At 42.6% G+C, this 27,524-nt stretch overlaps 2 protein-coding genes across 3 annotated transcripts in view; one reads left to right on the top strand and one right to left on the bottom strand.

The window, feature by feature from the left end:
• Positions 1-1,570: 1,570 nt before the first annotated feature.
• Positions 1,571-9,832, bottom strand: Atp5f1a (ATP synthase F1 subunit alpha). Its single transcript, XM_008825913.2, has 12 exons — positions 9,678-9,832; positions 8,069-8,147; positions 7,195-7,364; positions 6,265-6,438; positions 5,999-6,165; positions 5,661-5,809; positions 4,692-4,843; positions 4,366-4,590; positions 3,271-3,378; positions 2,701-2,845; positions 2,079-2,229; positions 1,571-1,786 (listed from the first exon to the last, which is right to left on the bottom strand). The coding sequence occupies exons 1-12, from the start codon at positions 9,735-9,737 to the stop codon at positions 1,705-1,707; spliced, it is 1,662 nt and encodes a 553-aa protein (XP_008824135.1). The 5' UTR covers positions 9,738-9,832; the 3' UTR covers positions 1,571-1,704.
• Positions 9,833-13,705: 3,873 nt separating this feature from the next.
• Haus1 (HAUS augmin like complex subunit 1) overlaps positions 13,706-27,524 on the top strand; it is a 14,157-nt gene continuing 338 nt past the window's right edge. The window contains exons 1-8 of one of the 2 annotated variants that reach the window (XM_008825912.3): positions 13,706-13,822; positions 14,429-14,603; positions 19,288-19,423; positions 21,016-21,150; positions 21,986-22,109; positions 22,449-22,514; positions 24,973-25,041; positions 26,723-26,770. In XM_008825912.3, the coding sequence (XP_008824134.1) occupies positions 13,790-13,822; positions 14,429-14,603; positions 19,288-19,423; positions 21,016-21,150; positions 21,986-22,109; positions 22,449-22,514; positions 24,973-25,041; positions 26,723-26,770 (786 nt within the window). In that variant the 5' untranslated portion in view covers positions 13,706-13,789. Of the gene's footprint in view, positions 13,823-14,428; positions 14,604-19,287; positions 19,424-21,015; positions 21,151-21,985; positions 22,110-22,448; positions 22,515-24,969; positions 25,042-26,722; positions 26,771-27,524 lie in introns of both variants that reach the window. The other variant, XM_008825911.3, reaches the window with a different exon arrangement.

Below are 27,524 nucleotides of genomic sequence, written 5' to 3'. Positions count from 1 at the left end.
CTGTGACCATGTCTATGGGACATCTTGTTGAATGATGTGGGAGGACCCAGCCTACTGTGGGTGGTGCCACCCCTGGGCAGGTGGGCCTGTGTTGCATAAGAAAGCAGGCTGAGCAGAGGCCAGGGGAGCAAGCCAGTAAGCAATGTTCCTCCATGGCCTGTGCTCCAGCTCTTGCCCTGAGTTCCTACCTTGGGCTCCCTGATGAACTGAGACCGGGAGATGTAAGAAAAATAAACCCTTTCCTCCTCAAGTTGGTATTTACTGGTCAGAGTGTTTTGCCACAGCAATGAAAACTAGGACACTATCTGCTAAATCTCAGCACTGGAGAGGCTAAGGCAGGAAGAGAGCTGGCCTACATGAGCTCCAGACTAATTTGGACTTCAGGGAGCTGTTTTTAAAAAACAAAACAGAAACTGAAGGACACTTGCATAAGTATGATACCCTAGGTTTAATCTCCAACACCATGTAACACCAAAAATTAAGGATTATAATGGACAAAACTTTTTTTTTTGGTCTTTTTCAGACAGGGTCTCCCTGTAGCCCCAGCTGGCCTGGAACTCACAGAAATCTGCTTGCCTCTGCCTCCCAAGTGCTGGGATTAAAAGTGCGTCACCATGTCCAGCTGACTTTTTGAGACATGGTCTCGTGTGTTCTAGGCTGGCCTCAAACTCACTACTTAGCCAATGATGACCCTGAACTCCTGAACTGCTGCCTCAACTCCCAAATGCTGGGTTTACAGGTTTGTACCACCAAAGTTTCTGCACTACTGATGATGAAACCCAGAGCTCTGTGGATGTTAGGCACTCATCAGCTGAGCTACAGGCCAAATTTCTCTTTAATCAACCACGAAGGACTTTAGTCTTGCAGAAGTGAGCCTTGAATTATCTAGTTGTACTGATTATTCAAGCAGAATGGATTAAGATGCAATTTTAGACTACAGTGAACTCTGGGACCAGCCTGGGACGATGGGAAAAATCTCAGAACAGTCAGACTGTGTCACAAATCATTTACAAATTCAACATAATTTAAAAAAAAAAATTATGCTGGGCGTGGTGGCGCACGCCTTTAATCCCAGCACTCAGGAGACAGAGGCAGGCTCTGTGAGTTCGAAGCCAGCCTGGTCTCCATAGTGAATCCAGGACAGCTGGGGCTACAGGGAGACCCTGTCTCAAAAAGACCAAAAAAAAAAAAAGAAAAAAAGAGTGTACTGCCTACATGTATTTAAGTGTAAAGCTCAAGGAGGTCAGAAGATAAGTGTCAAATCCCCTGGAACTGGAGTTAGGGATGGTTGTTAGCAATGTGGCTGCTGGGAACCAAACCCAGGTCCTCTCTAAGAGCAGCCAGTGCTCTTAACCATTGAGACATCTCTCCAGTCCTCAACATAATTTCTTGATTTAAAGACTAACAAGGACTTGTAAAATGGCTCAGGAGGTAACAGTGCTTGATGACCTGAGTTACACCTAGAACCCACATAGTGGAGAGAACTGACTCCTGCAGGTTCATCCTTCACATACGTATCATGGCACATACACTCCCCCCCCACCCCCCCCAACAAAAACTCACTAAAAACTAGCACACAATATGGAACTTTTATTTCTGTGATTTCTGTACATGAGGAGTACGAGAGTAATCCTTTACAAATGGAACCGATTTTACTAGAAGAAATGACAAAACCAAAGCAGTGTCTGATGTGGACCCAGGAGCTTATGGTTCAAATCCAGCCAAGAAGTTTGTTACAATCTCTTTCAGCTTTGCATCTGATTGCTCTGAGATTTTCCCATCAGCCCTGTTTGGAAATAAAAGCAGATAATCAGTTCTGACCTGATTCAATAACTAAGCTAATGTACAGATTAAAAAATAACTACTGTCCCAGATATGGTGGCTCACACTTGTGACCCCAACTCTCAGAAGGCTAAGGCAGAATTGCCAAAAATTGAGGATAGCCTGTGATATATAATAAGGGCCAACCAGGTCTATATTGCAAGACCCTCTGTCAATCCCCACACCCCGAATGGAAAAAAAAAAAAAGGCCTTAAAATTAAAACTAAACCAATCAAGGTCATCAACTGCATTCATACCTGATGTTGCCCAGGAGGGACTGGTGCTGGCTGATAACATGGGACAAGAAAGCATTCTCAAACTTCGTGATCTTACTGGGTTCCAGTTTATCAAGATACCCCCTCACACCAGCGTAGATAACTGCCACCTGTTCTTCAATAGCCATGGGAGCTGAAAAGAAACAAATTATCAGATGAGTTAGTTGCTCAAACAAAGGCTATTTTACTGAAGTCACAGAAACATCATTCTTCCAGTATTTAACATGGCTCTACAGACCACCCATTCTGACGTTCTGAGCAATCTATAACCCCTTGCTACTGCTTCCCAACACCTTTGCAGAAAGCAGAAGCATAATCTTTAGGTCTGGTCTATAAGCACTGCTATAACCTCGTAATGTTTGTGACAGAATTTTGTGTGCAACATTAACAGGCTAATATTCTTCTAAATCTGAATTCCACACTCATACAACCTTCATTAACTTTTTAGCACTTACATTCAAATGGTGATAAGGACTACTCTAGTGAAATGAAACAGGTGTTTATAAGAAGCTTCTTTGATAGAACATCCTGTAATACAGGATATAGCTGAGGCCTGGCAAGACCCTAACATACAGTAGGAACTTGACAAATGAAAAGAACTTACAGTACTGTCCTTGCTTTAACAACTCAGTCAGACGCACACCACGACTCAAGAGTTGCTGAGTGGCTGCATCAAGATCAGAACCAAATTGGGCAAAAGCAGCAACCTCACGATACTGAGCCAACTCCAGCTTCATGGTACCTGCCACCTGAAATATGCAAGGTGTTGGTACAAACTCAATGCAATAGAGCAGTATACAAATGCAGCTTATATATACACTTATAATTTAACCTGGCAGTGTGCCTTTAATCCCAGCACTCAGGAGGCACAGGCAGGCAGATCTCCATGAGTTCCAGGTCAGCTGGGGCTATGGGGAAACCCTACCTCAAAAAGACCAAAAAAAAAAGCCAGAAAAAAAAAAAAAAGCCAGGTGTGGAGTACATGCCTTTAGTCCCAGCACTCAGAAGGAAGAGCAGGCAGATCTCTGGAAATTCAAAGCCAGCCTCTGGTCTACATAGTGAGTTCTAGGCCAGCTAGGGCTATAGGGAGACCCTGTGACCCAGTGTCAAAAATAAAGAATTTAAAGAATTTAACCTAATAGCATACCTCCCTGTCAAAGTGAGATATAATTACCTGTTTCATGGCTCTCGTTTGGGCTGCAGATCCAACACGGGACACAGACAAACCAACGTTAATGGCAGGGCGGATACCTTTATAGAACAATTCTGTTTCCAAGAAGATCTACAATTTAAGAATACACATGCTAGTGAGATAAAAAAAAAAAAAAAAAAAAAAAGGCAACTATTAAATTATTTTCACATTTAAGCCACTGTGCCAAAAAGTTGAAATACAGAACTTAAGAATGCTTTGACTTTTCAAAACTAAGCTTATCTATATATCCACTGTTGAGATTAGGTGATGTGTTTAAGATGCAAAAAAAGAGTGAAATGTTGCCAAGTACACAGGAGGGCTGGGAGTGATGGCACATGCCTACAGTCCCAGCACTTAGGGGAAGAGAATCACTTCAAGTTTGAAGCTAGCCTGGGCTACATACAGAGTTCCATTCTAGTCAGAACTACAGAGAGACCCTGTCTCAACAATCAAACAAGGTTGATGACAGAATTTCTAGAATATGCTTCAAAATAATCTAAGTAAGAATGGAAAATGTGCATAAATGAAACAAAAATGCCTAGCCAGATATGGTGACACATGTCTGTAAGTCTAGCACTTGGGCAGCTGAAGGAGAACTGAAGTTCAAGGTCATTCTCAGCAACATAGCCAGCTGAGATCAACCTAGACTACTACATGTGACCCTGTCCCCAAAATAAGCCAAAATGTTAAGTTATTGAATTGAGATGGAGACTGTATAGGGGCTCATTGTACAAGTATTTCAACTTATCTATTTGACAGTTTTTTTTAAAAAGTGAGGAGAGAGGAAAGGTGGGAGAAGAGGGATGAAGGATGCTGTGGGGATCCATGTTAATAATCCCAGCAGTCAGGAGGCTGAAGGCAAGATCAAAATTCAAGGCCAGGCTGGATTACATAGTAAAATACTATCTTTAAAAAAAAAAAAAAAAGACCAAAAAGCACAATGCTTCAGAAATAGTTTTGGTGACAAATAACTCACTAAAATTATCCTCTTTAGTTTTATATTTGCAATTCAGTTCATGCTTACTAGCCTCAATCAATACTTGAGAATAATCACTATTCCAGTCATTAAAATAGTACCTGTCCATCAGTGATGGAAATTACATTCGTTGGAATGTAAGCAGACACATCACCAGCCTGTGTTTCTATGACTGGCAAGGCAGTCAAAGAGCCACCACCAAAAGAATCATTCATCTTGGCTGCTCTTTCCAGCAGCCGGGAGTGTAGATAGAACACGTCACCAGGGTAGGCTTCACGACCAGGGGGTCGGCGGAGCAACAGAGACATCTGACGGTAAGCAACAGCCTATGGCACAGAGAGGGTGGTGAATTCAACTATTAAACACAAGTTGCACTTGCCCCACTGGAATACAAATATACAGATTATAAAAATACATTTCATCTCACCTGTTTGGACAAATCGTCATAGATGATCAAAGCATGTTTGCCATTATCTCTAAAATACTCTCCCATAGAGCAGCCAGAGTAAGGAGCCAGATACTGAAGTGGGGCAGCATCAGAAGCAGTAGCTGATACCACAATGGTGTACTTCATGGCATCTGAGGAGAAAAGAGGTTTACGTTTTGACAAGGTTACCAACAGTGTGACTTTAGAGGCTTCGAAACAAAATCGTTAACTTGCACCCAAGATAACTGACTCCACAGGTGTTCTCCGACCTCTGAACACAGGCGCAAGAGCATGCACACACACACACACAGAGAGGGAGGTGCACTGAAGTTGTTGGTAGAATGCTTAATATATATGAGGCACTGAGCTTGATCCCCAGCATTGCATCAACTCAGAATGCTGGCACATTCCACATAGCAAGTTTGAAGTCAGTCTAAGATACATGAGGATGTCTGTCTAGAGAACATCAGAATCAAGGGCTCAGGATGTAGCTCAATTGGTAGAGCGCTTGCTTAGCATACATGAAGCCCTCAGTTTGATCCCCAGGATCAAATAAACTAAGCACAATAGAGCACGGTTGTTATCCTAGCACTTGGAAAATGGAGTCAGGAAGATAATGAATTCAAGGTTATCCTTGACTAGAGTTCAGTTCCAAACACCCACATCTGGTGGCTCACAATCTCTTGTAACTCTAGCTCCAGGAGGATTCTCTCTCTGGCCTCCCCAGGCACTACACACACCCCATAATAAAAAATATTTTGAAAAATCTTAAAAAAAAAATTAACCAGTCAAATAGCACCTACTTTAAAGTTAACGGACAAAGCACTTAAACTAGTTTTATGACATTTCCTTGTTTTTGTTTTGATTTCTATTACAATATTCAGTTCAATGGAGAATAATTCAAATGAACCTTGGTTAAGTAGAAGCTGTTCTAAGATTAGCAGCAATGGGGCTGAGGTTCTTTAGTACCTGCATCTGTCAGTCTCTTCACCAGCTGAGCAACAGTGGATCGTTTCTGACCAATAGCAACATAAATGCAGTATAGCTTCTTCTTTTCATCTGTTCCATCATTGAAACGTTTCTGATTGATGATGGTGTCAATAGCAATTGACGTTTTCCTTTAAAAAGAGTAAACAAGCAAATGTCAGGCAATGCAGACTTTCCCAAGAAAACTGCACTGCTACTACTGCTCATCGTCACAGCACCCGCTACAGTCCCCAGACCCAAAGCATTTACCATTCAAAACACAAAAGCAATTCTTACAATCAATATTAGTTGGGACTTTTAACATGGTTTTGAATCTTTACCCAGTCTGCCTGTCACCAATAATCAGCTCACGCTGACCACGACCAATTGGCACCAAGCTATCAACAGCCTTAATGCCAGTCTGCATTGGTTCCCGCACAGAGATTCGAGGAATGATTCCAGGGGCTTTCAGGCCCACTCGCCTACGAGTCTTGGAACCAATTGGACCCTGTAAAAATATTAAGAATTAAAGATAAGTAAAAAGGAACCCTCAGTATGCTTAATTTTGATATTTGCTATACCTCCATCCGATAAGCTTAAAACCCACCTTTCCATCAATGGCATTACCAAGGGCATCTACTACACGACCCAACAGTTCCTCGCCAACTGGAACGTCCACAATGGCTCCTGTTCTCTTAACAATATCTCCTTCCTTAATTAGCTTATCATTCCCAAACACGACAACACCAACATTGTCAGGTTCCAGGTTCAGAGACATACCCTGCAAAAACGAATAAGTAAACAATGATGAAGCTAGAGGGGCTCTCCTCCCCGTGCACAACAATAAGCCACAGGCAGAGTAGGAATAGAAGCATTCTCCTTTGCAGCTGGCTTACTCAAGTATTTTTCTCAACCAAGTATCTTTCTTTGGTTCAGGCTTTAAGAATAGGGCCAGTAGCCAGTTCAGTAAGTGGGTGCCTGCCACCAAGCCTGACAACCAACCTGAGATGGATCCAGAATCTACATGGTAGACAAACAGCTCCTGAAGGTGGTCTTCTGATCCCCCACCCCAACCCCACAAGATAAGTATCAGCAGAGCTTCTGACACCTACACTACTGACTCACCTTTACTAAAAGATCTATGCTTATTGAAACATGTTAGTCACTGACCTCATCTTCATCCAGAAAAGAACTGGGTTGAAGTACTCAAATGCTTTTTCATAAGATGATTTTAACAGCTACAAAGAACAAACTTGAACTTACTGATTGAAATATGTGTGAAGGTTTATCAAATTGTAAATTCTGGTGCCACAGGCTACAACTTATTTCTAAATCAGTCCAATGATGGGGGGGGGGGGGGGAGGCCTCACTAACCAAAACCTTTTTAGCTTATTCTCTTTATAATCTATGATAAGAGAGGGGAAAAATGAGGCAAATTTAAACTTAAAGGCTTTAAAATTTTTCAGTCTCTGAATTATTTAAATGAGTAACTGAAGACACAGATCCTAAAAAACCAAAATTCTACTTCATAAATCACCTTTAAGCCTGAAGAAAACTCCACCATTTCTTCTGCTTGAACATTCCTCAGGCCATGAACTCGGGCAATACCATCACCAATACTTAGCACACGCCCAGTCTCTTCAAGGTCAACAGAGGTATCAGCTCCAAGAATACGCTCTTCAAGAATGGAGGACACCTCAGCAGTACCTAAGAGAGGACAATTTAATTAAAAAAATGGAAAAAGTTCTTTCCCAATGTAATTATTTTTATTTATTTGTCTGTCTGTCTTTTTGAGACAGGGTCTCCCCTGTAGCCCCAGCTGCCCTCTGCCTCCTGAGTGTTGGGATTAAAGGCATGAGCCCCAACGCCCAGCTTAATTCTTTATTTTAACAGTGCTAACACACTGCCAGGAATGTAGCTCAGTAGTATATGCCTACCATGTGCAAAGCCCTGGGCTCTATCCCTAGCACCTCAGAGAGAGAGAGAGAGATGGGGAATAAGAGCCCTCATACATCTCCAAAGACATTTCCCCACTTCCCTCAGTAAAAATGGCTTATTTTCTAACACTTTTTAGACAAAGTTATAAAACCTTTCGGAGAGAGTGCTGCTACACGTGTACTTTGTTTTAATCTAAAAGAAGTCATTAAAAGAAGTTGTGCTGCTATTAAAAGAGAAATACATTAACTACAGTTTCATTAGCCCAAGAGAATCTATCAAGACAAGGCATTTTTTTTTTTCTTTTCTTTTTGAGACAGGGTCTCCCTGTAGCCCCAGCTGTCCTGGAACTCACTATGTAGACCAGGCTGACCTTGAACTCAAGAGATCCACCTGCCTCTGCCTCTAAGTGCTGGGATTGAAGGCGTGCTCCACCATGCCTGACCACAAAGTACATTTTAAAAATATTGACTTACCAATCTTCTGAAGCCGAGTGTTAGAAGCATGGAGGTTCCTTGCAGCAATGAAGGATGATCCCAAAGCATTTTTGGAGACCTAGTGTAAGAATGTTCTTTAAAAAACTTGATTCTTAAAAAAGCCTTCAATCACATATACTGTGCATGTAAGCGCGCGCACGTGCACACACACACACACACACACACACACACACACAAGCACACAAGGAAAGCCTAAATATATGCTTAGGCTGACAAAACTGTAAGACATTTGCAGTATTTTGCTTAAACTGGGAGACTATTGAGTGGCAAAGCACCTTTTTATACATGCATCTATTATGCAGTTCCTGGTACACACACAATAAGCACTCTATAAAAAGCACATTTTCAAGAGCAATTGTTAAAATCTCTCCCTATCTTTACTTAGACATCTAGGTACTACTAATTTGACTTTAGATTTCAATTGAGTTGTGGAAATCTTATAACTATCACCTCATGGGACAATATTAGGCATATTTCCAAATTTTCTTAAAAAAAAAAAAAAAGCAAATAAGCATTGGATGGGGTTAGCAAATCAGTGCTACAATTATATAAGCTAAGAAATTACTTTTTTCATTGCCTTGAACAAATTCTGCAGTAAAGTGGAACCTGGACCCTACCTCTTCCCTTTACTTTGCAATACTGTTGACTGGCCATTGTTCATTCTAAGGCACTACCTTTTAGTAAGAACCAAATGACAATCTTTTTCAAATGGCTATTTTTTTGCTAACCGAAAACCAGGATGTTACCAGTGTTTTGTTAGGGAAGCAAAATAGCCCGTATATTTCACCTTCCTGAATTCAGATCGATTTTATAAGGAAAAAGCAAATGTTTAAGAAGGACTTAAAGGTTCACACTTTTTTTAAGGGTTACACTCTTAACTTCATGGGAAATAATTCATGAAGGGCAATGCCTCTTAGAGACATTTCCCAACGCTACGGACGTTCGTCTCTATTTGGATTCTCACTGTTTAACATTCTTCAAACACGAGGCGGACAACTCAAGGACAAAAATCTGTTAACGTGTTAAGGAAACACCAAGTCTTCTGCCAGATCATGCCATTTACAAAAGGGTTCCATCGCTGTGGCATAAACTGCCTTTCTGCAGCTAGGCGATGTGTTCACGATTATCACCACTGAGACCATCTAACTGTTCAAAAGACACTTTCATTTACTCCTTTCCTGGGAGTTGACTTCCGAGTGAAGGAGAAACGCCTGGCCCTGTCGACCTTCATGCAATGTCAGGCTCCCCGGCTGGCTTGCACCGGGCAGGTGACAGCACCTGACCTTGAGCCGGGCGCGACCCCGACCATCAGGGGAAGCAAGCCGCAGAGCAGGCCGGAGCGGCAGCGCACTGACCCTGACCTTCACCCAGGCCCCCACCCCAGCCAGAAATCCTCCTGAGCCCCAGCCGGGGCGCCGAGGTTACGGCCTCCCCTGCTGCACCCCGCGGCGAAAGCCTGCAAAGCTGACCCTTCGCCGCGCGGCGCAGCAGCCACGGTGCAAGATGGCGCCACCAGCCCCAGCCCTGCGCTGCACCGCAGACACCTCGAGCCCGCGAGGCGACCAGCGGGCCGCGGCCGGGCGCTCACCAGTCCCGCCCGCCGAGGGAGGGCGCGGGCCACGGCTGCGGCAACGCGCACGGACAGCATCCTCTCAGCTTCTCCTCGGGTGGGTCCTCTGCAGCCGCAGCCTCGGACCGACTGGTACAAAATGGTGGAACGCTGAGGAAGGTCAATGCGGCCAGCCCTCCTGACCCGGAAGTACCGCCCCTCGCCTTCTCTTCCGGATGCAAATTTTTTTTTCTTTGCATGTTAAATTTTTTTCTTTTAAAATATATATATATATATATATTTTTTAACGCTTAAACCTAAAAGTGTAGGAATCGGTTATTGCAGACTTCCACCCCCGCATTCATATGTTTCCTTTTTGTCTTTTTAGTCGACTTTGTGGTTGGCCCCGGGTGACCACGTGAGTCGGAAGCTATGAAGAAGCCTCTCAGGCAGTTCAGGAGTTCAGGTGATGTGGGCGTTACCCCTTCTGCACCGGCTACCCTGACTGTAGCAGTCACCACAGGTTAACCCCTGCACCATGGTGCAATTTAGTCCTTAGGAACCTTTCCTCCCCTCAGTCCCTGAGTCCAAGTTTGAGGGCAATTTGGGGGTCTTTAAATTGTTGTAAGAGCCAGACGTGGTGAATGACCACAAGAAAAGTTTTCCAGACTCCTGCGCAGTTACGCATATGAACTCACAGCAGTGGTGACAGCATACACAAGTCTCAAGTCAATACTCAAGACAGACGAAATCCCAACATAGAAGTGGGGAAGTGGACAAGAAAACCCTATCTTAGCAGAGGAACTGTTGGCAAGGATAGCTGCTGGGAGAGGTAGAGTCAGTTCCTTAAGGGTGTGACTCTGGGCAAGTTGACCAGGCTCCAGTGGATGGACCCACAGTGAAGGGCACTTGGGGACACAAATTTGACTTGATAGGCCTCTAAACACACACACACACACACGACACACACGTATAATAGAATGCATGAATTTGGGCAGGGTGGTGGTGGAAAGGAACTGTAAATGGGAGGGGAGAGTCTAAATATGGTGAAAATAATATATATAAACACAGACACACGTGTGCTAAGGAGCATATGTGGAAGACAGAGAGCAGTCCTCTTCTTCCACCTTTACATGGATCAAACTCAGGCTTGGATGACAAAGACTACTTACTGGCTGAGCCATCTTGCTGGTCCTCAATTTGGTTTTTTAAAAAATGCCCACATCTTATAGGAGTTTTGATAGGATAGTTTAAAGAATCACAGTTCTTTGAGGTTCATTCTAAAAGAAACTTGTGCTGGGTGTGGTGGTGCATGCCCTTAGTCCCAGCACTAGAGAGACAGAGGCAGGCAGATTACTCTGAATTCAAGGCTAGCCTGGTCTACTTAGCAAGTTCCAGGTCAGCTGGGGCTATAGGGAGACCCTGTCTCAAAGAAAAAAAAAAGAAAGAAAGAAAGGAAAAGAAAAAAAGAAACTTATTTTGGAGGCTGGACCTGATGACTGAGGCCTGTAATCCCTGCTTCCCTGCTATTCTACTGGGAAGGCTAAAGTATGAAGATAACAAATTCAGGGCCAGCCTGGGGAATAGCAAGACCCTGTCTATATAAATAAATAGAGACTGGGAACACATCTCAATAGTAAAGCACCTGTGTAGGTGCATAAGGTTTTTGGTTCAGTCCCCACGTGTATGAGTATATAAATGTACCCATGTCGTGCAATGCCTGTGGAGGTCAGAAGAGAAAACTGGAGTTATGGGTGGTTGTTAGCCACCATGTGGGTGCTGAGATTCAAAACTATGTGCTCTACAAGAGCAGTCAGTGCTCTTAACCACTGAGTCATCTCTCCAGTTCTGATATTTTTTGCTTTGTTTTGATTGAACCCAGGACTTCTGGCATGCTAGACAAGCGCTCAACCATTGAACTCTTATCTCCAAACTCCTTTTTACATTAAAAAATTTTTTTAAAGACATAATTTTTTTGAGTGTACATGTGCTTATGTGAGTTTATGTGATCCATGTGCACACAGGTGCTTGCAGAGGCCAAATGGCATTGAATCCTCTGGAACTAGAGTTACAGGCAGTTGTGAGTCTCCTGATGTGAGTGCTGGGAACTGAACTCAGATCCTTTACAAGAGCAGTAAGCACTCTTAATCACGGAGCCATCTCTCCAGCCCTACTTTTTATTTTGAGACAGGATCATGCTTAAGTCCCTCAGGCTGACCTTGAGCTCCCTCTGTAGCTTAGGCAGAACTTGAGAACTTGAGTTTTCTTTTTTTGTTGTTGCTTTTTTTGGTGGTGTCATTATTTGATTGGTTATTGTTGTTTTGAGACAGGGTCTTTCTGTATAGCCCAGGGTGGCTTCATATCCACAATCCTCCTAACCTTACTCAGTGCTAGATTACAGGCATGTGCTTGCTGCCTGGTGATTTAATAGTTTTAAATATGCATATGACCTAGGAAAAATAGATTTTGTTAACAATCACAATTTCATATAAAATCACACCATGGAAAGTTGAATAAAGCTCCTTCTTTGAATTATCTGCTTTCCTAGTAACACAGTACACTATAGGTGATTTCAAGGGGCAGCGTAGGGAGTGAAACACCCAAATGGAGGCAGATACCATGGTCAAGTTCTAGATCTGTTACCTAATCTGGGTCAAGTCACTCAGTCCATGTGTTTTACTGTGAAAATGGGTAAAGTGTGTTCACTAAATATTATAGAAAATAAAAATAAAGGGGCTGGAGAGATGGCTCAGTGGTTAAGAGCACTGACTGCTCTTGCAGAGGACCTGGGTTCGATTCCTAGCACCCACATGGCAGCTACAAACCGTCCTTAACTCCAGCTCCAGGGAAATCCAAAGTCCTCCACGGCATTGCACGACACAGGTGCACTCACCTACATGCAGACAATACGCTCGTACACATAAAATTATAAATAATAAAATATTAAAAACTATATTTTATTTTTATTTATTTATTTTTTATTTTGTGTATACGAGTGTATTGCCTGCATGTAGGTGAGTGCACCCGTGTCGTGCAATGCCCGCGGAGAACAGAAGAGGCCTTCAGATCGCTTGGAACTGGAGTTACAAACAGTTGTTAGCTGCCATGTGGGTGCTGGGATTCGAACCTGGGTCTTTTGCAAGAACAACCAGTGTTGTTAACCGCTGAGCCATCTCTCCAGCCCCAAAATATAGTTTTTAAAAATTTGAGGTTTTGGGTTTTTTTTTAAGACAGAGTCTATAGTAACCCAGGTTGGCCATGAACTTTGTATGTAGTTGAGGATGGATGACCTTAGACTTCTGATCCTCTTGCTCCCGCTTCCCAAGTACTGTAAATTACAAGTGCGTATTACCACCTCTAGTTTGTGCTGTGCTAGGGATCCAACCTAGGGCTTCCTGCATATCAGGCAAGCACTCTACCAACTCCAACTGAGCTCTATGAACCCCAGACCCTAATGGCTTTTTAAGTGTTTCTTTGAGACAGTCTCTCACTGTAGTTCAAACTAATATGGAGCTCACTCTATCACTGTGTAGTTCAGGCTGGCCTTGAGCTCACCTCAATCCTTCCTCAGCCTTCCTAAGTGCTGGAATTAAAGACCACAAGGCCTGGTAAAAATTTAAATTTATGCTGGATGTGGTAGCACATGCCTTTAATCCCAGCACTTGGGAGGCAGAGGCAGGTGAATCTTTGTGAGTTCGAGGCCAGCCTGGTCTACACAGTGAGTTCCAGCACAGCTGGGGCTATAGGGAGACCCTGTCTCAAAAAGACAAAAAAAAAATATTTTTTAATTTATGCAATCATTTGGAAACAACACCATAAGCTAACTAAAAACTGAAAGTCCTGGGTATTTTTTTTTTATTCAAGCGAGAAATATATAAGAAAATTTAAAAAGCATTTTGGTTCTAGCTGCGTTCTTGTCTTGATTATACCACCGAGGGCGCAGTGCCAGGGATGCATGAAAGTCAGGCTTGAGGAGCTGGAGGGACAGAGTCTTCTGTTAGCCTTGTCCTAGGGCTCAGAGGCTCGGAATCAATAGAAACCACAACTCCCAGAATTCCTTAGCAAGAGGGGGCGGGCCCAACGGCAAGGGCGGGGCCTAGTGCGCGGGCGCTTCTCCGAGAGGTGTTGAACCAGGAGTGGCGGGAGTGGCAATGATGGAGGCCCCGGGCGAGAGAGAAGCACAGGTAATGGGTTCGGCGAGGGCTCGGTCCTCTGTGGAGCCGCGCGTCGGTCGGGCTCTACGCTCGCCGTGGCCGCCGTCTCGACCGCCCGTTCCACGCGGCCTTGTCCGGGTAGGCCGGAGTCCGGAGGAGGGCATCCCTTCCTTCGGGTGGGACTCGGCTGTGTGTCTACCCTCGGGGCAGGCCGGTTGGGATTCCGAGCCACCTCGCTGCCCAACTTCGGCGGTTCACTGCTGCTTCCATCTAGAATTCCGGCATCCGAGCTGCAGCCGGTCCCGGGAGCCTCCTGGCGCCGCGGGGTCACTACGTGTTGGACAGCCAGTTTTTCAGAGCGTGCATGTATAGCCCATCATGCCAGCACATCCACTAGTTAAGATTTTCCAAGGGAGGCATTTTTTTTTTTTTTAGCATATACTGCGTTTGCAGCTTTGAGAGAGAAAAGATTGTTCTTGTGTTTTTGCTCACTTGTTTCCTGTCATCCGATATCACCGTAAGACTAGTCGGGACGTAAAGGAGGACCCGCCTACCCCTACCCTCAGAAACCATTTACTTTGCTGTGGAACATCTTGTCATAGTCTCATGATGACAAATCTTCCTTTTAATGGTTAGATTGCTGCCTGGTTGAAAGAAGTATTTGGAGATCATCCCATTCCACAGTATGAGGTGAACCCACGGACAACAGAAATTTTATATCACCTTTCAGAACGCAACAGGGTCCGGAACAGGGATGTCCACCTGGTCATAGAGGACTTGAAACAGAAAGCAGGCGAGTATGAATCGGAAGGTGAGTTAAGTCTCTAGAGTTTTGAAAGAAGCAATAGAGGTAACCAATTTTACAACACTGAAATATAAAATATTAGTGGAGATTACTTGTAAATGTAAGTAAAACTTACCTAGAATATGTTCTGCTCTATTAGTAACTTCCAAATTATGAATTTCATTATACTATATTTTGTTGGTATTCTAGTAAAATAGTGAACCCTAAAAGATAACCTACATTTGCCAGCCTTTAATTTTAGTTTAAACATTTTTTTATGTGTATGAGTGTTTTGCTTGCATTTATGTAAATATATCACATGCATGCCGTGTCTGAGGAGACCAGAAGAGGGAATTGGATCCCCTGGAACTGGAATTACAGACTTTTGTTAGTGCTAGGAACTGGACCCAGGTCCTCTGCAAGCACAATCAGTGCTCTTAACTGATGAGCCATCTCACCATGCCCTGACTTATTAATTTTTATTGTATAAGTATTTTGCCTGTGTGTATATAAATGTATCACTTGTGTGCAATGCTGACAGAGGGCAGAAGAGGGCATTGGATCCCCTGGAACTGGAGTTATAGACAGTTGTTGGCCTTCACATGGATGATGGGAACTGAATCAGGGTCCTCTGCAAGAGCAGCCAGTGTTCTTAACCGGAACCATCCCTCCAACCCAGTAATGCATGTCTTTAGTCCCAGCACTTTAGAGTTAGAGGCAGGGATATCTCTGTGTGTTTGAGGCCAGCCTTAGAAGGAGCTTGCAGGACACTTGGGGTCGCAGTCATGAAGTGTAAGACTTGGATAAATCAACTTATAGTTATGTATCATAGAGCCAAATTAAAATCTCCTGAGCCAGGTGTGGTGGTACATGCTTGTAATCCCAGCATTTGGAAGGCAGGGGTAGAACTGCCATGAGTTTAAGGATAGCTTGGACAACATAGCAAGACTTTGTCTCTAAGAAAACAGTTGTGGGCTTTTGTTAGTCATATGTGATATGAAAAAGTGAGGACAGTGAGGGCAGTGGCAGAAAACAAAAAGGAGTGACAGAAATCTTTCTGGGGTATTCCTTCCTTGAAACTCCTCCCATTCTCCAGAGCCCTTTCTCACTTTTCCTTAATAAATTTACATTTTCTCTGCTTAAAAAAAGAGGAAATGACGTCTGGCTGCCAGGTATTTAACCAAGTGGGGAGCATTTGTTATATATGATGTTTTGAATATAGTGATATTAATATTTAATTCTGTTGCATATGTACTTTCCAATATTCTTATTTGCTATTTATTTATTTATTTATTTATTTATTTGACAGGGTCTCACTATGCAGTACTGGCTGGACTGGAATTCACTATGTAGACCAGGTTGGCCTTGAACTCACAGAGAGCCACCTGCCTCTGCCTCCCCAGAGCTGGGATTAAAGGTATGTGCCACCAAGCCTGGCTCAGTATTCTTTTTCAAATTAGCTAAGAATGTGTTTGGAGTGCCATTTTAACAGAATCTAGAACCACCCCCACAATCGGAGCAGAACAATTCCAACACCACAAAAAGCATCCATTTTTCCTCCTTTTAGTCAGGCTCTCCTACATGTAGACTTTTAAAGCTAGATTTGTTGGACTTTTATAAATAAATTTCCAGACATTGTAGACAAGGATAGCTTTGAGGTCCTGTAGTTCCTGCCTTCCTCTCCCAAGTGCTGGGATTACAGGTATGTGGCCAGCACACTACGCTTAATTGCGTCCCACTTTCCTTTCTTTTCCCTTTTCATTTTTTTGGTTTTTTTGAGAAAGGGTCTTGCTGTATAGCCCTTGCTGGCCTTGAATTTACAGTAATCCTTCTGCTTCAGACTCCCAAGTGCTAGTATTACAGGTATGTGCCACCATGCCTGGAATGTTCCACATTTCTCTGGGGTTGTCTTCATTTTCCTTTATTCTAGTAATTAATTTGTTTGTTTGTTGAAACAGTGGCTCATTATTAGCCCAGGGTGGTGTTGAACTTGTGATCCTCTTGCCCCAGCCTCCAGAGTGCTGGTATTACAGGCATGTGCCTCTTATGCCTAGCTCTTCTCTCTCATCTTTGGCTCCTGTAATCTCCATTTTTTTTAAAAATTATTTTTTGATTTATAATTTGTTTTTTCGTAATGTCACACACATACATATGTAATGTACTTTGATTATACCCTTCCACCAGCCTCCTATACCCTTTCCTCTCCTTTCCAGCAAGTCCCTTTCCTGTTTTCATTGTGGATCCTAGTGCATTTAATGAGGATTGCTTGCATGAGTATAGGTGGGGTGTTCTTTACTTGAGAAGGACAGTTTACCAATGTGGCTATACCACTGAGAACTGTTGACTCCCTTGTATTCTATGTTGATCCATTTCTAAGTTCATTTATTCTTCTGTCACTTTATTTTTTCATTGTAATTTTACTTTTTTTTTTTTTTTGGTCTTTTTGAAACAGGATCTCCCCGTAACCCACACTGCCCTGGGACTACCTATGTAGACCAGGACGGCCTTCTGGCCGTGAACTCACAGAGATCCACCTGCCTCTGCCTCCCGAGTGCCGGGATTAAAGGCGTGCACCACCATGCCTGGTTTAATTTTAATTTTTTTTTTTTTTTGGTCTTTTTGAAACAGGATCTCCCCGTAACCCACACTGCCCTGGGACTACCTATGTAGACCAGGACGGCCTTCTGGCCGTGAACTCACAGAGATCCACCTGCCTCTGCCTCCCGAGTGCCGGGATTAAAGGCGTGCACCACCATGCCTGGTTTAATTTTAATTTTTAAAAAAACTTTTTGAGATATGGTCTCTCTGAAGCCCCACCTGGCCTGAAATTCGCTGTGTAGAACAGGCTCTGCCTACCTCTGCCTCCTGAGTGCTGCGATTAAAGGCATGCACCACCATGCCTCACCTTCTGCTACTTTAAATAGACTATTCTCTGAGGCCAGGACTTCATGCATGCTAGGCTAGCATTCTGTCCTTAAGTGAAATTTTTAGTTATTGTATTTTCCAACTGCCAAATTTCCATTTAGTTCCTTTTTAAAGAAAAATGTTGGGGTGGTTAAGAGCACTTGCTGCTCTTGCAAAGGACCTGAATTTGGTTCCCAGCACCCATTTGGGGCAGGTCATAATTCCTGTTCCAAGAAATCCAATGCCCTCTTCTGGCTTCTACGACCACTCACATGCACATGGGTACACACCTGCACATGTACACACAGACACACATAAAAATTTTTAAATCTTAAAAAAAAAAAAAAGATACTGGGCTGGCAAGATGGCTTAATGGGTAAAGGCACTTGCAGCCAAGACTGACATCCTGAGTTCAATCCCATGACCCATGTGTTTGGTTTTTTTGTTTTGTGCTATTGGGAATGCAGTTTAGGGATCCCAGTATACTAGGCAAGCACTTTATCATTGAACTATATCCTTAACTCTCCCCATCCCCTTTTTTGTTTGAGACAGGGTCTCATATATTCCAAGCTAGTGTTGAACACTATACTATATATATAGCTGAGGATGGCCTTAAACGCATGATCCTTCTGTCTCTACCATCCAGGTATGGGGGTTACAGATGTTAATTTTCCCCCCCTTTTTTTTTTTTTTTTTTTTTTTTTGGTGTTTTTAGGCAAGGTCTCACTGCAACTCTGGCTGGCCTGGAAGTGACTATGTAGCCCAGGCTAGCCTCAAACTCTTATCAGTCCTAACTGCCTCAGCCTCCCAAGTGCTGGGATTATTGGGATTACAGTCATGAACCACCTACTTCCATGAGTTTTATAGCATCAGTTTTCAAAATAATCAGAATGTGAAAACAATTCAAGTGTTCCTCAATGGATGATAAGCTATATATCCACACAGTCTGGAATATTATTGCATCATGAAGAGTGAAGTACTGATAATGGTATAGCAAGTGTAAACCTTAAAACCAGCATGCTAAGTGAGAGAAGCAGTCACGAAGCCGTCTACGATACCTATATTAGTTACTTTTTTGTTGCTATGATAAGATACTGTGGCCATGGCAACTTATGAAAAGGAAGAGTATTTGAGCTTAGGGTTCCAGAGGTTAGAGTCCATAATGGTGGGGGAGGCATGGTGACAGAGGTGACAGGAGCAGAAAGCTGAGCAGTTATATCTTCAAGCAAGCACAGGAAACGATGACTGGAAATCAGCAAGACTTAAGAACTCTCAAAGCCTGTACCCCATTGACCACACCTCTTAAGACTTCCCCAAACAGTCAAACAGTGCCACCAGCTAGGGACAAAATGTCCAAATACTTTGAGCCTGTGGGGGACAGGACATTTTCATTCAAACCACCACAACGCCCTCTGTAGGAAATGTTCAGAATAGGAAGTGACAGTCCTTGGGACAGAGACAGGTGGATCGCTGTGTGATCTAGGCCACCCAGTCGACATTGTGACTTCCAGATGGGCTGGGACTAGGGAGACCCTGTCCAAAACAACAACAACAAAAAAGGAAGTGAATAGCGATAGAAAGTAATTGTCAGGGTTTTGTGGTTGGGAGATTGAAAGTTAATGACTAAAGGATGTGGAGTTTTTTTTGGAGGTGATCAAATGTTCAAAAATAGTTTGAGTTCATGAATATACAACTCTGAATATCATCTGTAGATTGTATGGTATGAGTTATACCTCTGTAAAGATAATGAAAGATTAAAAACCAAAAAGGACAGAACAGTCACCATGAAATTCTTTTATTGTTGCAGCTAAACATCTTCAAGACCTTCTCATGGAGAGTGTGAATTTTTCCCCTGCCAATCTGTCTAATATGGGCTCCAGGTTTTTGACTGCTTTGGTTGATAGTGCGGTAACCCTAGAAACGAAGGACACCTCACTTACAAGGTATTGATTCATGTTCCCTAGGAGGCTACCCTGCAAGGCTTTGACCTAAGAACTTGTTGGTTTCTCACAGTAATTCTATCTACAAAATTAGCAATCAGTGCAAAAGTACTGAATTTTAATTGATGCCTTTGCTAGTAGATTAATTCAGATAAATTTGATACTGGTTGATATTTAGAGTTTTCTTCCAGGTTTGGTTGTAAAAGTTGGCACCTATATATTTTTGGAGATTAGCTATCATTTTTATTTTTTCCTATAATCAATAAGAAAAGTGGTAGGCTAGTTGGGCATGGTGGCATGTGCCTATAATCCTGAATACTAGGGACGCTGAGGCTGGAGGAGTTCAAGACCTGCCTAGGGTACATACTGAGTTCAAGACCAGCCTGGGCAACTTTAGCAAAATGCTATCTCAAAAAGGAAAAAGAAAAAAAAGGGCTGGAGACTGGGTATGTGATCCATACCTAGGGTCCTAGCACTCAGGAAGTGGAGGGGATCAGAAATTCAAGGTCATCCTTAGCTACTTAGGGAGTTCGAGGCCAACCTGGATACATGAAACCCTGTTTGTCTAACCCCGTGTGTACACACACACACACGCACACAAGCAAGCAATACAAGTGGTATAAACAATCTGGTTGAGTATGGTAAATTTTTGTCATGTACCACACTGAAAAGGTTAGGGACTCTTACTGTTTTGACATTTCACCTATACAGTGATATGATCCTTCCAACAACGTTCAGTGGAAACTGAGGCTCAAGAGGCTCAATAACAGACTAAATAACTTCTCCAGAGGGGTTCTGACCAATCTGACCCCAAACCCATATAACTGTCATCAGTGATCATTTCTTACGTAGCACTACAACTTATCATGATCAGGGAACTGAACAACTGTTCTGTTCTGCTAATGGAAAGGTTTGGGATTTCTAGATATACTTGAAGAACAGTGTTTTAGGTGTAAGAACATAGAGGCTCTGTGGCAGCAGCAATGTGTAAACACAAGTCAGTTCAGCAGATACCAAATACAGCTAGAGGCTAGGTGTACAAACTAGGGAAGCAGAGATGAATAGGACAGTAATGCCCCTCAGTGAGTCTCCACTCAGTCAGAGAGGGAGGAGGAGGAGCAGAGAGATGGTGCACTGGTTAAGAGCACTTGCTGTTCATGCAGAGGACTGGAGTTCGGTTCCCAGCACCCACATGGTGGCCCACAACCATTTGTAACTCCAGTCCAAGGGCTCTGTCACCCTATTCTGGCCTCTGTGGGTACTAATTAGACGTAGTACACTTACACACATGCAGGCAAAATACTCATACACATAAAACAAAAACAAATCTTTTTTTAAAAAGGAGGAAAGATAAAACTACCATTATGAGCTAGAGAACAGAGAAAACGGGAGTGAATTCAGGCTACGGTAAATCTTACCTAAGGTTTTCAGGACAAATTTGCTAGTTAAAGGACATTCCAGGAAATGGGAACAACATGTAAACATTGTATAAATGTATGGAACAGCATGATTATATAAAAATTTATATAGAGATAAGATCATTTTTAGGAAATGATTGTCCTTAACTCATCTATATACCCCGATTCTTCTTTCAGTTTTCTTCCTGCAATGAATGATTTGACTTCTGATCTTTTTCGGACCAAATCCAAAAGTGAAGAAATCAAGCTTGAACTGGAAAAATTTGAAAAGAACCTGACTGCAACTTTAGTGTTAGAAAAATGTCTACGAGAGTGAGTTGAAATGCTGGCGGTTTTGATTAGAAAGACATTAATAGGACATTGTCAAGCCAGACATGGGGGCACAGGCCTGTAATCCCAGCTACTCAGAAGGCTGAGGCAGGAGCAACACAAGCTCAAGGCCCACTTGGGCAACTTAGTGAGGTGGTTAGGTGTATATTTTTACCTTTTACTCTGTATAATTTATTACTTTTGTGTTTGTTCTTGCTTTATAAATAATGTGGGTTTTTATAATTTTCAGAAATTTTAACTTACAAATTACCACACAATTTAAAGCCATGTTATATTTTGGTTTGCTTTCTTGCTACAACTGATGGACCCCTTCGATGTTGTGAGCCTTCTTTAGGCCTTTATTATCCCAGAGATTAAGGCCAGTAATTAGGGTTTATGTAAGTGCAAAGTAATTTGGTGGTATATAAATTTATTCAACAAATATTGGAATAAATATTCCAATATATGCCAGACAGTGTGTCATGTTGCATTTAGTAGAGGGGTCTGTGGGACCTGTATTTTAAATTGGCCTTTGGATATAATGAATTACTTTTTGGAACAGTAGGTTTACTTTGTCCAAGAATAATTGATATAGGTTAATCTTAATATTGCTTTATGTTCCTTAAGAAAAACCCCACATGGCAGCATGAGGAGGAAATGACCTGGAAGAATGCATTGTAGTCTGGGATGTAAACTTTATGGTAGAATAGTTGGCAAATAGCCTGTCTCCTATTGGCTAAGCCAGAGTTAAATCCAAAAAGTAGGGACTTTGTTTTCTTGTTTTTAAAATAATCATTTACTAAGAAGAAGAAAATGCTTTTAATTTTACTTTTGGAAGAGATCTCAAGAAGGCAGAGCTGCGTTTGTCTGCTGAAAGGGCCAAGGTTGACAATCGTCTTCAGAACATGGACTTCCTAAAAGCAAAGTCAGAGGAGTTCAGATTTGGAATCAAAGCTGCAGAGGTGTGTATGAAGGATTGTATACAGCTAGCCTTTTGACTTTTGTCCTTTTAGTAGACAGAATTGTAGAAGGGAACTACAGAGATCGTTACTATGCACACAGTTATGTAACTACTGAGCAGCAGCTCCAGTTTCAAAGTCAGGCATTCAGATCCTTATTCTCTCTACCGTCTTCTCATATGTGAGTGTAGAAAGGATTCACATGTAATGGAAATAAGCTTAGATGCATATATAATTTCTCATCTGTGATTCATAACTGTTTGTTATTATATGTTGAAAATATTTTATGGTGGTCACTTTCTAAATAAATTTCAACTGAACTTTCTTTTCTTGTAATTGTAGGAGCAACTTTCAGCCAGAGGCATGGATGCTTCTCTGTCTCATCAGTCACTAGTGGCACTATCGGATGTAAGCTTGTTGTCTTAGTCCATTCTCTGCTGCTATAACAAAATACCACATATACATATTGGGTAGTTTATAAACATTCAAAGTAGAAGTTTATTTAGTTCATGGTTCTGAAGGGCTACATCTGCAGTGTTCTAAGATGGTGGAAGGGGAAGGGAGCACAAGTCAGCTAGAGGCAGGAAATTGCCAAACTCTGCCTTTTCATCAGGAGTGCATTCCCACTGTAAGATCATTGATTCATTCAGTAGAGCCCTCTGAATACTGTTACAGTGCCAGTTACATTTCAGCATGAGCTTTAGAGGGGACATTGAAACTTTAATACTTCCTTGAACCTAATCTGACTTTGTTTAAAATATTAGTCCACAATATTTCTGTCCTAGTTTGTTTCTTCATTGTTGTGACAAAATAGTCTGACCAAAACCAACTTATTTGTCTTATGTCTCCCTGGTCAGAGTTCATCAGGGAGCCCAAGATAGGAACTTAGGGCAGGAACCTGGAGGCAGGAGCTGGAGCCCAGGCCATGGAAGAACACTGCTTACTGGCTTGCTCCCTGGTCCCTGCTCAGCCTGCTTTCTTTTTTTTTAAAACTTATTATATTTTTTATTTTATGCGTATGCGTGTATTGCCTGCATGTAGGTAAGCTCACCCGTGTTGTGCAATGGCAGCTGAGGTCAGAAGAGGCTGCTGGATCCCCTGGGACTGGACTTACAGACAGTTGTTAGCTGCCATGTGGGTCATGTGGGTGCTGGGATTTGAACCCCGGTCTTCTGCAAGAACAACCAGTGTTCTTAACTGCTGAGCCATCTCTCTAGTCCCTCAACGTGCTTTTTTCCTGCCCAGGGGTGGCATCACCCACAATGGGCTCGGCCCTCCCACATCACTCAACAATCAAGAAGATGCCCCAGACATGGCCACAGGACATGGAGACAATTTCCCAATTGAGGCTCCCTCAATGCAGGTCTGTCAAGTTGACACTAAAGCTATCCAGCACACTTCCTTTTCATTTCTTTCTTTTAGGCTTTATATTCACTATTGATTTCTTTTCTTTGTGGTGTTGAGGATTGAACCCAAGACTTCATACATACTAGTCAAGTGATCTACCACTGAGCTTCTTCACCAGCCATACCTTTATACTTATGTTCGCCAGTGTTTATGTATTTATTACCTATTTAGCTCTGTGTATCCCTCACTTGTTTGAAATTTCTGTGGTATTGTAGGCTAGACCCTTGCTGGAGTCAGTAGTATATTGTTGACTTAGTTACTGAACAAATGTCATCGTCTCTGTACTAATCATTTAGGTGGTCCTCTTTGTTCTCTTTCAGTGTACAGTAGAAACAATGTAAAGTCCCTGCTGTGTAAGTGCAAGGATCTGAGTTCAGATTCAGAACACCTCCGTAAAAGCCAGGTGTGACAGCATATGTCCGTAACCCCAACACTAGGGACAGAGACAGATGGTCCTCAGGGCTTGCAGGCCAGCCAGCCTAGCCAATCAGTGAGCTCTAGATTTAGTGAAAGACCTTGTCTCAAAAAACAGGGTAGAGCCAGGTGTGGTGGTGCACACCTTTAATCCCAGAGCTTGGGAGGCAGAGGCAGGCAGATCTCTGTGAGTTCAAGGCCATCCTGGTCTACATAGTGAATTTCAGGCCAGCTGGGGCTACAGGGAGACCCTGTCTCAAAAAGACCAAACAAAACAAAAACAAAAAACAAGGTAGAGGTGACTGAGGAAGACACCAAACACCAACTGCAGCTTCCACATGCACAATGCACAGTGTCTGTGGACCTGCATAGGTGTACACAGTGCAGGTTTCATGGGTTGTGGATGTGGCTTGGTTGATAGAGTCCTTGCCTAGCATGCATAAAACCCTTGAGTTTGATCCCCAGTACTACATAAACCAGGCTTGGTGGCACATTCCAGTATGACTAGCACTCATGAAGTAGAAGCAGAAAAATCTGAAGTTCATGGTCGTCCTTGGCTATATAATTTGCAAGATCATAGTCAGTCTGGGCTAGCGATCCTGTCTAACAACAACAGCAACAAAAACCCTGTAGTTTCCAGATCCAACTCTTAGTTTTTAGGTTGTATAGGGATTTTTTATCTATTTTAGTGTGAAGAAGGAGAAATAGGGGCTTTATATTATCAATAATTTTTTTTTTTTTTTTAAACCACTGAGTCATTGCTCCAGCCCCAGATTTCTTATTTTAAACTTCTTGGGAAGTATGATTTCCATTAAAAATGAGGTGATCTATTTGAAGTTTGATTCCTTATTTAAATTATCCTTGGGTTAGAGGGTGTAGCTCAACAGTGGAAAGCTTGCCAGCTGTCAAGAGCTATAGGCTAGAAGCCTAGAAGCAAATACCTGAATGTTAATGTTTATTGTGTTTTATTTCAGTAATGGGCAGTATTTAGTTTCATTGTGAATATTTCTATTTTCATTTTAACTCTATTTTTCACTTCTAGAAGCTGGCAGAGTTAAAACAGCAGACTATTCCTTTGAAGAAAAAATTGGAATCCTATTTAGATTTAATGCCGGTAAATATTCTTATGGGGGTTTTCTTTGAGTTGTTTTTCTCTAACTTTTCCCTAAGGGCACTAAATAATCATAAAATAGTAGATTGGTGTTTAAGGGTTTAAAATAAATGGCAGAGCTTAGAGTTGTATGTAACTCATACCTGTAATCTGAGCACTTAGGAGACTGAAGCAGGCGGCTTACTATGAGTTCAAGCCTAGCCTGGGCTATATAGTGAGTTCTAGACTAGCCTAGGCTTCAGAATGAAATCCTATCTCAAAAGAGGAGGACTAGAGAGATGGTTCAATGGTTAAGAGCATTGACTGCTCTTGCAGAGGACCCTGTTTGATTCTTAGCGCCCACATGGTGGTTGATAGTGCATAACTTCAGCTCAGGGGGATGCGATGCCCTCTTCTGACTTCTGTGGGCACTGCACACCATGGTGTACCTACCTATGTGCAGGTAATACATTCATACACATAAAAAAATAACTCCCAGCCGGGCGTGGTGGCGCACACCTTTAATCCCAGCACTCGGGAGGCAGAGGCAGGTGGATCTCTGTCAGTTCAAGGCCAGCCTGGTCTACATAGTGAGTTCCAGAACAGCTGGAGCTACAGGGAGACCCTGTCTCAAAAAAGACCAAAAAAAAAAAAAACAAAAAAACCCCACATAAAATAAAAATAAGAAATACAATATTAAAAAGACCTTTCATCTTGGAGGGAAACTGGTTAGAACACAAAATGTTCTAAAGGGAGGTGGCAACTTCCATCCCACAGGGAAGTTTGTTCATTTTAGTAAGCAGCTTCTGCAGTTTCAGGAAGTCCCTGAAAGTGACCGGATTAACTAGATCCCTCCTAGATATATCTCATCTATAATGAGTAGTAAAGTCAGCCGAGGGACAGTCTTAGACAAGCCAAGTGGCTTGGAAGAGGCTCAGACTACCCGCGCTGCCTGGGGGAGATGCTCTCCCACCTGACCTGAGTTGCTTGCAAGTTGCGCGGTCTGCTCCAGGGTTCCAGCTCTCACAACCACGTCATCCCTGTTGGGGTGGGCTTTTGGTGATGCAGCTGTCTTTGAGTCATTTCTTCTCCTCTAAGTAACCCCGATAAAACTCACCGGGTCACCGAGTTGAACTTTGGTGGCATAGTGAGTTCCAGGACAGCTGGGGCTAGAGGGAGACCCTGTCTCAAAAAGACCAAAAAAAAAAAAAAAAAAAAAAACCAAAAAAAAAAAAACCTCCCCAAATAAATAGCTATTGGTGAATGGTGAATTTCAGTATTATGTATATGTTGGTTACGCCTTCTAATTTGCCTTGCCTTTTAAAAGGGATTGTGTTGTGGAGTGGCTTTCCTCTTTGAATGACTTGAAGCACTGTAAGCTTTTGTTATTTGTTTTGCACCACTGTGACCACATCTCACAGAAACAACTTAAGGGAGCAAAGATTTATTTTGGCTCACAGTTTCAGTGTCAGCTCATCGTGGTGGGGAAGGCATGTTGAAACAGGTCATGCCACGCCAGACCCCGAAGCAGAGAACAAGGCAGAAGGAGAGACCAGACTGTAACCTTCAAAGGCTTGTCCCTAGTCACCTCTTCCTCCTGAAGTTCCATAGCCTCCCATAGTAGCTGGGGAACATGCATGTGAACATGAGCTCATTGCAGATTCAAACCGTGACCAACTTGCCTTATCTAAATTTTCTCTATAAGAATCCATCTCTGGCTCAAGTGAAAATTGAAGAAGCAAAGAGAGAATTAGTAAGTAATTTCCATTTTTCTTCCTTCAGTAGTTCCCCTTCTTAAATTAGCAAATATTAATTGTATACAGTAAGACTAAGCTATGAAAAGTGATGAGGTGCATCTGCCTAGGGATACACAGCCAAAAGTAGGGTTTATGGTGGAAATTGTAAAGGGTCTTACATATACAAACTTAAAACTAAAGGCTGCAAGGGACTGGTGAAAATTGCTGTTTCAAAAGAAATGTGATTGTAGCATGCTTTTTGATCAGGCTAGTGCTCTGGGAAGATGGTTCTGTAATCAGTGTATAAGGCAGATTGGAGGGCGGGGGGCGGAGGATCACAGACATTGGTCCATTTAGGGCAGGTGAGAAATAATAGTGACAATGGAAAAGAGATTGTGTGTGAAACATCGTGGAACAGGTTACTTTCAGGGTAAAGATCAGTAAATCTACCCACATGTCACTACATCTCTAAAGGTTTCTCCCCTTTAGGTGTTCATTAAAAGCATTTAGGATTCTGAAAACTTTGGGGAGGGGATTGGAGGGGTGAGGGAAGGTTGATATAAAAGTAAGTAAATGCCTAAAGGCATAATTGACACTTGTAATAGTATTTTTAAAAATTTTGCTTTAAGCTGGGCATGATGGTGCTTGCCCATAATAACAGCACTCAGGAGACTAAGGCAGGAGGATTACTTCAATTTTAAGGCCAGCCAGAGTGACATAGCAAGACCCTCTCAAAAAAACTCTCTCTCTCTCTCTCTCCTCTCTCTCTCT

Source organism: Nannospalax galili, unplaced genomic scaffold, assembly GCF_000622305.1.
Source record: "Nannospalax galili isolate Female #2095 unplaced genomic scaffold, S.galili_v1.0 scaffold169, whole genome shotgun sequence".
In the NCBI taxonomy this organism is placed as follows: Eukaryota; Metazoa; Chordata; class Mammalia; order Rodentia; family Spalacidae; genus Nannospalax; species Nannospalax galili.
The sequence above is the reverse complement of the archived record's forward strand: the minus strand, read 5'-3'. Positions and strand labels throughout refer to the sequence as shown.